General features: G+C 43.0%; 1 protein-coding gene across 2 annotated transcripts in view; it reads right to left on the bottom strand.

Moving 5' to 3' along the window:
* Nucleotides 1–1,418: 1,418 nt before the first annotated feature.
* The window catches only part of actn4 (actinin, alpha 4), a 58,421-nt gene continuing 49,200 nt past the window's right edge, over nt 1,419–10,639 (bottom strand). For both annotated transcript variants that reach the window (XM_055166672.1, XM_055166671.1), the window contains exons 21-22: nt 7,854–8,012; nt 1,419–2,713 (exon numbers count right to left, since the gene is read on the bottom strand). In XM_055166672.1, the coding sequence (XP_055022647.1) occupies nt 2,555–2,713; nt 7,854–8,012 (318 nt within the window). In that variant the 3' untranslated portion in view covers nt 1,419–2,554. The remainder of the gene's footprint in view (nt 2,714–7,853; nt 8,013–10,639) is intronic.

The following is a 10,639-nucleotide window of genomic DNA, read 5'->3' as shown; positions in this document are numbered from 1 at the left end:
ATGGGGAGTCTTTGCCTCAAGTGGAGGAGTTCAAGTATCTCGGGGTCTTTTTCACAAGTGAGGGAAGGACGGAACGTGAGATTGACAGGCGGATCGGTGCAGCTTCGGCACCGCTGTATCGGACCGTTGTGGTGAAGCGGGAGCTGAGCCGAAAGGCGAAGCTCTCGATTTACCGGTCAGTCTTCGTTCCTACTCTCACCTATGGTCATGAGCTCTGGGTAGTGACCGAAAGGACGAGATCGCGGATACAAGCGCTCGAAATGAGTTTCCTTCGCAGGGTGGCTGGGCGCTCCCTTAGAGATAGGGTGAGGAGCTCAGTCACACGGGAGGAGCTCGGAGTAGAGCCGCTGCTCCTCCACATCGAGGAGCCAGTTGAGGTGGCTCGGGCATTTGTTCCGGATGCCTCCTGGGCGCCTCCCTCGGGAGGTGTTCCGGGCATGTCCCAGGACACGCTGGAGGGACTATGTCTCTTGGCTGGCCTGGGAACGCCTCGGGGTCCCCCCCCAGAGGAGCTGGAGGACGTGTCTGGGGTGAAGGAAGTCTGGGAGTTCCTGCTTCGGCTGCTGCCCCCGCGACCCAGCCCCGGATAAGCGGACGAAAATGGATGCATGGAGGTTAATAACAGTTTATCTGAGAACAATCATTGAAAAAGAGAGTTATGTCATTAGCAAGTTGACTTAAACATATTTCTCTTCCTGCAATGGATATTCCCTTAAATCACTATTCTTAATCTAACTGACTAAAATTTGCATCGGTACCAAAAGCGGAGAAGTCAGAAATTGGGCAGCCCTGACGTATACTGAATCTATGAGTTGTTCCGTGGGACAGTTTTATAGAGCTGTTCGCAGACGTGTACAGGGTGCCAGTAGACTTTAAACAGCTTTAAACAAAGTGGTTTTGGAGTCCAAATGGCTTTTGGAAATTTCAATTACAGCATTTTGTATTTTGTTTAAGTTCGTTGCCAGGCAAATAGCTAAGATTTTGTAATCGTTATTAGGTAGGGTGATGGGGTGCCAATTTATAAAAAGAAACAATCTGAAGTACCAGGATCCTGGTAATTGGGAACACCCCTTGACTTATGTCCTGTGAACCTGCATGTATAACTTAAGGACCAAGTTTGCGAAGTCACACAAATAGATGCACTGTTAATGTAATTATTTCCACTTACCATAGTGCAATAAAATTCTGTTGTTTGCCCTTTTCCCTGTGTAATCTGTAGGTTACTGTAGCTAACAAAAATCAAGTAATGACCATTTTACAAGTGGACAGGACCATCATCTACATAGCACATGACGCGAAAGCAGCAAAGTGAGGGCCCAGCTGGTACAGCCTTCAAGGAAGAGTCCTCTAGATAGAGATCTACAGCCAGACTGTGTGAAAATACTCAGCCACAATTTCAAGTGAAGACTCACACGGAACATTTTTAAGTCTTTTATGTGTTTGTGAAACTATTTTCACCAGACAGGAGGCATTGCAGTTTACAGTACAGCTGACAGTCTGATATGAAAGTACAAAAAAACAAACAAAGCAAAAAAAAAAAAAAACAACCCAACAGCCTTACATCAGACTAACACTTTTGGTCACTCCTTTGTGTGCTCCTGTCTGTTTCTGCCCCTAATCAGTCTGCACTTAATTCAGCATAATTTAGACAACACTTTTCCAGAAATAGCCTAGCATAACAATTATACAATTGCATAGATTATTCTCTACATTATCAGTTTTTTCCCATTTTATTTGCTCATATTGGAATGTCAGCCTTCTTTAGCCCCTCAAACTGTGAAAGAGGCGGCAGTGAGGGGCAGAGGCAGAGCAGGATTCAGAGCTGAGGCAAAACTTTTTTGCTCCTGTTTTCTCCAGTCATCCAGTACCCACGCACACTGCTCTATGCATTCTGGAACAGTACATGCTTTTGTTTAACTGGAACCACTGTGTAAAGAAAAAAATTAATAATCATAATAATACAGAGCCGAGGTTTCCAAGTAAGGAGTTGCATGTGATGGTTTACGGATGTGCACTGCCTACTCATTTCATTTTAAAGAAATATTACTCTTATTTCACTTACAAGATAGCCGCAATCAGTATTTCCCAAAAAAGGGCTGTGTGTCATTTGTTGCACTTAAAGAATAACTATGTACAGCAATGAGCTCTGCCTGGGACCCCTTTCTGCTCGACCCCCCACCAACCTGGAAATCAACAAACAGAAAAGAAGGTCCTGGCATGTCCAGCATCAAGGGAGTAATTGTGCATGACACATCTGAGTCACACAACTTCATGCTCAATCTCCTGGCAATAAGGAAAAGTTAAGATAAAAGTAAAATAACAGTTGTAAGAATTAGATAAACTTGGACCCTAATCTGTCCCAAACCCATTCTTTGAATAGGACAGGAAGGATGAAGGAAAGACCTCCTCACTCACACAGACCTCTCCAATTTCCCCTAACTTTTAAAAAACTGCAACACTGACCAGAGGCCAAACCGTAATATAGTTCAATCAAAAAGGTCCAGTCAGAAAAATGTTGGAGAAGTGGCCCCCTTATGTTGTCTCCCAGGGTGCGTTACAGGTCGCTCTCCCCGTACAGCGCTGTGGAGAATGACATGTAGTCCAGAGCTTCAGGGATGGCGTCGGGTCCGGTGTATGGAGCCATGCGGGCTATGCAGTATTCAGCCTGGTCTGCGGGCAGCTCCCTCCTCAGCTCCTCTGCTGTGATAAAGGGCTGCAATACACAAATACATTTAGACCCCGTGAGAGCAGCCCATTTACACAAGACATTTGGATAAGTTCATTTATAACATCAAAGATCTTAATGTACAATTATGGAGTGCATTAACACATATCAGTTGTTGAGTTCTTGTTGATGTACCTACTCTAGAATAAGAATAGTTTTATTGCCAGCCACAGTGAACAAAAATAATTGGTCCAATTCAATTTATGGCATAGTCTTGAGTAAAATGGAGCTAGTGTAATTTCAGCCTGGAAGACCTAACTTCACTCCAATCTACCTCCCTGCTTCTCCATCCTTACCTGCTCGTCAGCTTTCATCACCTCACTCAAATTACTACTCCCTGATGCTCACTACGCCTCCTGTCAAATCAACATTTAACTTCAACTTATCAATTAATTGCCCTTTGCAAATGCATGGCCACTTTGTTTTGTGCTGCAAATCACCCCCTCAGCTTCTCTCATTGTCCCCTTCACTCTCCTCAGCCCCACCTCTACCACCTCTATTGTCCAGGCCCTGCAGGGACAACATCTCCTAAACGTCATCTAATCGGCCACGCCCGTCATCATAATGTCTTCTGTCAGGGTCTGAGCACCAAATAGAACTCATTCAAAAGGTTGCTAATACTTTATGTCTCTGAGTCTCTCCAGCTTGAAATATATTGTAACGGCGGTTACGAAATGAAAACTGTGAGAACAGGTTGGCTTGTATTTCAGCTTTAATAGAACCAGCAAAATAGCAACAGTGCAGGGTTAAGTTTCAAACACTCCTGCCTAACTCACGGTCTGAACGCTCCCCCCTGAAAATGACTGCCTGTCAATAACTAGCCCCAAATAAAAACAATCCCATAAAGCATTGCGACAGTTTGTAGGTTGCTACAATATTTATCACTCCTTTCTTAGTCCAGAGTGGTTGCTATGCCATGCTAAGAAGTTTGATCTGTTCAGGGAATGGGGTAAAATGTATTTACTTATAAGTTAACATTACAAAACTATTAAATCAGACGTGTTCAAACTATTATATGGCCTGTGGGCCAGATTCAGTCCATAGAGTAATTTTGGTTGGTAGACAGAAATTCTTGAACTTGCAGTAAAACTCTCTTATCACTGTAACCTCAGTGAGTGCTTATACATGCACATCAGTAACCCGGTTATTAGCCATATCCCAGTTATGTCAGTATTCGGGTTACTGCGTATATGCGATGTGAGAAACCGGGATATTCATATCCGTGCATACATGATCAAATGGAGTATCCCGGTTTCTTGACATAATCTTACAAATGCGCAAGCGCAAAAATGTACTTAAATCAATTTAATAAACCAAGAAAAATACAAACCATGAGCTCCTTTAGCATAGGAAGCTCGGGAGGTTTAACCAGCAGTCCACTGCACAGATCAAACCCAACAGATTCTTCATTAAAATCTTCTGCATAAATAAACTCAACTTTACAACATATAAACCATAACCACTGTAGAGTCACATCAGCCCATTTGAAAATATAATTCAGCTTTGATCACATTTGTTTTACAGAAACGAAACTTAAGACCACATGGCTAATTAGCATAAACTGTTAGCTGTGATAAAAACAGTTCGTTCCTTGGGCCACTGATGCAGTTCAGCTTCATTCAGACTAAAAGACATGACTCAGTGGAATATGTGTGTTCTTTCTGTGACAGAAGAGGTGCTAATGATGGTAAGTGTGTTCTGTGCGTATATCGTGTTGGAGATAGTTCATGTTTTAGCTTTACAGCGATCATACGTGTGCAGGTCTTACGAGTGCAGATTGTGCGTGTACAGGTTTAGCGCAGCTTTTTATTCTACAGTCATTTCACTCATGTAGTGCAGTGAAAAGACTGGAAAGTGTTTGTCTTTTGGACGCATGCGCACTCAACTTTATGTTGCAGTAACCAGGATACTGTGTTTACATGCCACAGTATCCCGGTTACTATCGGAATAAACCAGCTACAGTAACCCGGTTTCTAATAATTGGGATACTGCCATAACTGGAATACTGAAACCGGGGTACTGCGTATACATGCACCATGAAGAAACCGAGATACTGAAAAACCCCAATCAACCCAATCACATCATGCAATACTGATGTGCATGTATATGCACTCAATAATAACATTTCATTGCACTGTGATACAGACCTAAAATTTGGTTTGACAGAGAACCAGCACATTTAAGATGGATGCATTCCACATAGTGTGCCATGAATTTTTAAAGTCTCACCGTAACCACTAGTCTGTGGCCCTAGTATGTATATGCTTCTACAGTCCATCTCTGATTATTAGAAAATCATGAAAAAGTTCAATATTTTTGTCACTCATTTCAGAAAGTCAAATCCATATATTGTATAGACTCATGACACAAAGTGAAGTTTCAAGCCTTTATTTAATGAAATTAATGATGATTACAAATAATGAAAACCCAATATTCAGTACGTCTCTGAAAATTAGAATACTGCATTACATCAGCTGAAGATGATAATTTGAACAGAAATTGCAGGTTTCTAAAAAGTATGTTCGTTTCTATGTACTTGGTAGGGCCTCGTTTGACATGAATTACTGCACAGACTGCTTTGATAGCAGCCTTCAGGTGTGCATTGGGATTCACAGAGATTCTCTCTGGGATTCAGGTTAGGTGAGTTTACAGGCCAATCAAGCACAGTAACACAATGGTCATTGAAACAGCTTCTGGTACCTTTGGCTGTGTGGGCAGGTGCTAAGTCATGCTCGAAAATGAAATCAGCATCTCCATAAAGCTTGTGAGCAAAAGGAAGCATTATCCATCCATTCATTTTCTTCTGCTTATCCGGGGTTGGGTTGTGGGGGCAGCAGTCTGAGCAGGGACTCCCAGACTTCCTTCACCCCAGACACGTTCTCCAGCTCCTCCGGGGGGACCCCAAGGCGTTCCCAGGCCAGCCGAGAGACAAAGTCCCTCCAGTGTGTCCTGGGTCTTCCCTGGGGCCTCCTTCCGGTGGGACATGCCCAGAACACCTCCTGAGGGAGGAGGCATCTGGAACAGATGCCCGAGCCACCTCAACTGGCTACTCTCGACGTGGAGGAGCAGTGGCTCTACTTCAAGCTCCTCCCGTGTGACTGAGCTCCTCACCCTATCTCTAAGGGAGCGCCCAGTCACCCTGCGAAGGAAACTCATTTCGAGCGCTTGTATCCGTGATCTCGTCCTTTCAGTCATTACCCAGAGCTCATGACCATAGGTGAGAGTAGGAAAGAAGACTGAGTGGTAAATCAAGAGCTTCGCCTTTCGGCTCAGCTCCCACCACCACAACGGTCCGATACAAGCGACCGCATCACTGCAGAAGCTGCACCGATCCACCTGTCAATCTCCCTCCCCTCACTCATGAACAAGACCCCGAGATACTTGAACTCCTCCACTTGAGGCAAGGACTCTCCACCCACCCGGAGAGGGCAGGCCACCTTTTTCCGGTCGAGAACCATGGCCTCGGATTTAGAAGAGCTGATCTTCATCCCAGCAGCTTCACACTCGGCTGCAAACCGCCCCAGTGCACGTTGCAGGTCCTGGTTCGATGGAGCCAACAAGACAACATCATCTGCGAACAGCAGAGATGAGATCCTGTGGTCCCCAAACCGGACCCCCTCCGGCCCCTGACTGCGCCTAGAAATTCTGTCCATAAATACAATGAACAGAACCGGTGACAAGGGGCAGCCCTGGCAGAGTTCAACATGCACAGGGAACAGGTTTGACTTACTACCGGCAATGCGAACACAGCTCCTGCTCCGGTCACACAGGGACTGGACAGCCCTTAGCAAAGGGTCCCAGACCCCATACTCCCAGAGCACCCCCCACAGGACACCACAAGGGACATGGTCGAATGCCTTCTCCAGATCCACAAAACACATGTGGACTGGTTGGGCAAACTCCCATAAACCCTCGAGCACCCGATGGAGAGGATAGAGCTGGTCCAGTGTTCCACGGCCAGGACGAAAACCACACTGCTCTTCCTGGATCTGAGGTTCAACTATCGGCAATAATCTACTCTCCAGTACCCTGGCATAGACCTTATCGGGGAGGCTGAGGAGTGTGATTCGCCTGTAGTTGGAAAACACCCTCCGGTCCGCCAGTCCAGAGGTACTGTCCCCAACTGCCACGCAATGCTGAAGAGGCGAGTCAGGCAAGACAGCCCTGCAACATCCAGAGACTTAAGATAGAGACTGATCTCATCGACCCCTGGAGCCTTTCCACCAAGGAGCTTGCCAACAACCTCAGTGACTTCAGCCAGGGTGATGGACGAATCCGCCTCCGAGTATGTAAAAATGTACTTCCATCTGAAAAGAGGACTTTGAACCATTGAGCAACAGTCCAGTTTTTTTCTCCATAGAAGACTCTTCTGACATCGTCTCATGTCCCATATAGGGTTCATCTGTGCATAGTGGGTCTTGATGCCAGACTAAATCTGCTCCTTATGAAGGTCCCACAAATTCTTGAGTGGATTTTGCTTGAGAATCAAGGCTACAGTCATCCCTTTTTCTGGAGCACATTTTACTACCACATTTTTTTCTTCCACTGACGTTTCTATGAATATGCTTGGATGCAGTGCACTGTGAACAGCCAGCAGGTGCCAGTGACTGTCTTCTGGACATCTCCAGTCAGCAGCAGTAGTGACACCATGACTTTCCAATATTGAACTTTTTCACAATATTCTCACAATATTATAACAATATTCAAAATAGTGAATTTTAGGTTATCATCATCTATAAGCCATATTAATTTAAAAAGTCAAGAAATAAAGGCTAGAAAGCATCACTCTATGTGTAATGAGCCTATGTAATATATGGATTTGATTTTCCGAAATGAGTGACAAAAATATTGAACTTTTTCATGATATTCTAATAACTGAATATAGACTGTACTGTATATGTGGCCTTTGATGAAAAAGTTTGGACACCCCTTTATTAAATAATTTCCTAAACAACGGATGAAAATTAGCCTTAGGCTACAATCCGGTGTGTTTACATTCATGTTGTCATGTTTGTTCATTAACATGCTCTGTCCCAATCAAATAAATAAACAAACAATTCCATTGGCTAATCATGTTTAAAACTGGCCATATTGATAGGGTCTTACTCAGAACCAGGGTGGTGCTCACCTTGTCTCCAGCCAGGATCCTGAAAGAGGCAATGACCTGGTCAGCAGTGTCTGTGTCTGTGGTCTCTCTGGACATGAAGTCAATGAAGGCCTGGAAGGTGACCGCTCCACTGTTGTTAGGGTCCACAATCCCCATGATGCGTGCAAACTCTGCATCACCCTGAGAGCAGACAAAGATTAACCCCCAGCCACACTCTATATTCCAAGCAGACTAACAGTGGGACCAGCCATCAGAAAACCTTCAGAGCAGGACATATCTAAAAGGTGCACAATGCAACTTTTCTAAAAGAGGATCCACGATTTGCTTTTCTCCATGGTAATGCTTTTTCTTTGCTACTGAAACGGTAAGAAAGCATGTTTTGTAATGTCTTATTGAGTAATAACACTTCAAGTGCCCTGGTGGGCCCTCCACCAAAGAAAGTTACAGAATGCATCTTAAAATGAGGTGACCTATTCTCTACTTTAGCTAATCAGTGTGAATGATGGAAATAAAGGAAGAATTGTTTAGCTTTTCATAAAAATTTGAATTTGAAATCTTTACGCATATCAAAGCCAAATATTTGCTTTCCCTCCACATACACATCATCACAGTCATTCCTACTTCTCCATTCCTAGGACAGTTTTTTTTTTTTTTTTTTTTCACTCATTGTATTGTAATACCTTAAATGGCCTTCTGCCACCCAATCTGAATCCCCTGCCTGTTGAAAAGTTCCCCAAGTATTTGAAGGCGGTCAGGTCATCTTCTGTAGGTAGTCAAGAGCAGGTACAAACTCTGTGTCACTGCTGTATTATGATGGATTTTGTTCTGATTTAATCTTTTTACTATTTAAAAAAAAACAACTATTTATTATTCTGATTAGGCCTGTAACGATAACTTGCTGGACAATTAACTGACCAAGAATTTATTGCAATAAACGATAATATTGACATTTTCAGACCAATTTCAACTAATATAATGACCATGGAATAAAAATGCAAACACACTCTTTCAAAGATCATGCGCGGTACTCGGCTCCAGGGTCGACTTGGGCTTGGTTCCATATCCAGAAATGTTGGTCCTAGGGATGTTAATAATCTGGCAAAGTTTCATGCTTGTACCATAAAAGTGAACAATTGGGCACTTTTCTGGTCTGTAAACAGCTCCACTATAAAGGCACTAGGCCTGTAATGATAACAGATTTTGCTGGACGATTAATTGACCAAGAATTTATTGCGATAAACTATAATATTGACATTTTAAGACCAATTTCAACTAATATAATGACCATGGAATAAAAATGCAAACACACTCTTTCAAAGATCAATAAACCTTACTTCTAAATAACATTTAATACAGGAACTGTAATACAACCAAAAACACTAGGCCTAAATAAAACAGACTTGTTAACATAGGACCAGTCTAATGTAGTCTGGTTTACAGCAGGGACTTGTTAACAAAAATGCATTTGAATAAACCATTGCTGAACCAAATACAAGCAAAGCAATAAATAAAATTTATTACCAAGTGTAAATGATCTCATGTATTTTCTGTACTTCTGCTACTTTTGTTTATAAGTATTCTAATATGTTTGTTCCATGCTTTTATTTTGAAAGGTCGCTGTACAACCAGAAGCGGCCACGTGAGAGCGGATTTTTACCTCCCGGCTAACAGTCTGTGCGGCTAAATGACTATGAGCACAACGGAAAATTTTGTTTATTTAATCTAAGAGTTACTGAAACTGTATTTTAACTTAATATATGGTCTACCCCAGCTTAGCATCTGGTTGATGTGGGAACAAGGTTAGTAAGGAATATGTTGAGCCATTACAATTCTGTGTTATAATTTAATCCATTAGATGGCGCCAATGTGCTTTGCCTAAGCAATGTTATGCGCAGTTTGACAATTTGAATGTGTATTTTTTTGTTCAATATAGATTAATAGCAAGGTTCAGGTTTTATAAGATTTGTTGTTGGTAAACATTAATAGTCAGATTGTCATAAATGGTTAAATAGAGTAAAAGGTACACTGTAAGAGCTAATTGTTTTTTATTTCCCTTTTTTGTAGCTCTTACGGTGTGTTCACAAACAAGGCCCAAAAATAAAAGTTGTGAACCATCAGTCTATGAGACCATCATTTCAACCGGGATGCTACAGTAAGAGCTTGCCCTGAAGGCACAGCAGAAGGTTCATCCACGAGGTCCCGGAGAGCGCCACTCCAACACAGTCCTATCGCCACGGTTCCGCCTGGCATCCAAAGGTCTACAGCAGCGCCCCATCCACAACATGGAAGTTGCATCTGAGAGTCAAGAGTACACGGAAGCTTGCAAGGCCACTGAGGAAGAGAATCCTCACCGCTCTCCTCGTCAAAGGAAACCCACAGAAAGGATGCAGATATATCAGGAGGAGGAGGCATACAAAAAGGAAAAACGCCTTTCTCATCTTTATGAACAATGGAAAAAACAAGTACGTTTAGCACGTGAGCAACTTAAAGGAGACATACCAGACACTCAAATCTCACAACTTATGGACAGTATAGAGAAAGAAAGACAGTGTCATAAAGTTTTACACCGAAATCAGGGATCACATTGACCCTTCTGCAGGCACCAGGCGACTTATAGATGCTTGTGAAGCTGTCACAATAGACATTATTAAAGTGGCACATGAAAGACTCTCAGGCATTGATGATTATGATTATGACAAAGTAAAGAGAAGTCTCAGAGTGCTTCGTGATAAGGACTATGCTCATTCCATCTATGGTTCTTCTGTCACTTTCTCAGGTAGACAATCCTCGGTCAGCAAAACACATTC

This window comes from Boleophthalmus pectinirostris, unplaced genomic scaffold (genome assembly GCF_026225935.1).
Source record: "Boleophthalmus pectinirostris isolate CB_2022bp ecotype Guang Dong unplaced genomic scaffold, ASM2622593v1 HiC_scaffold_9, whole genome shotgun sequence".
NCBI lineage: Eukaryota > Metazoa > Chordata > Actinopteri > Gobiiformes > Gobiidae > Boleophthalmus > Boleophthalmus pectinirostris.
Note: the sequence above shows the minus strand (reverse complement) of the source record. Positions and strands in the feature narration are given on the sequence as shown.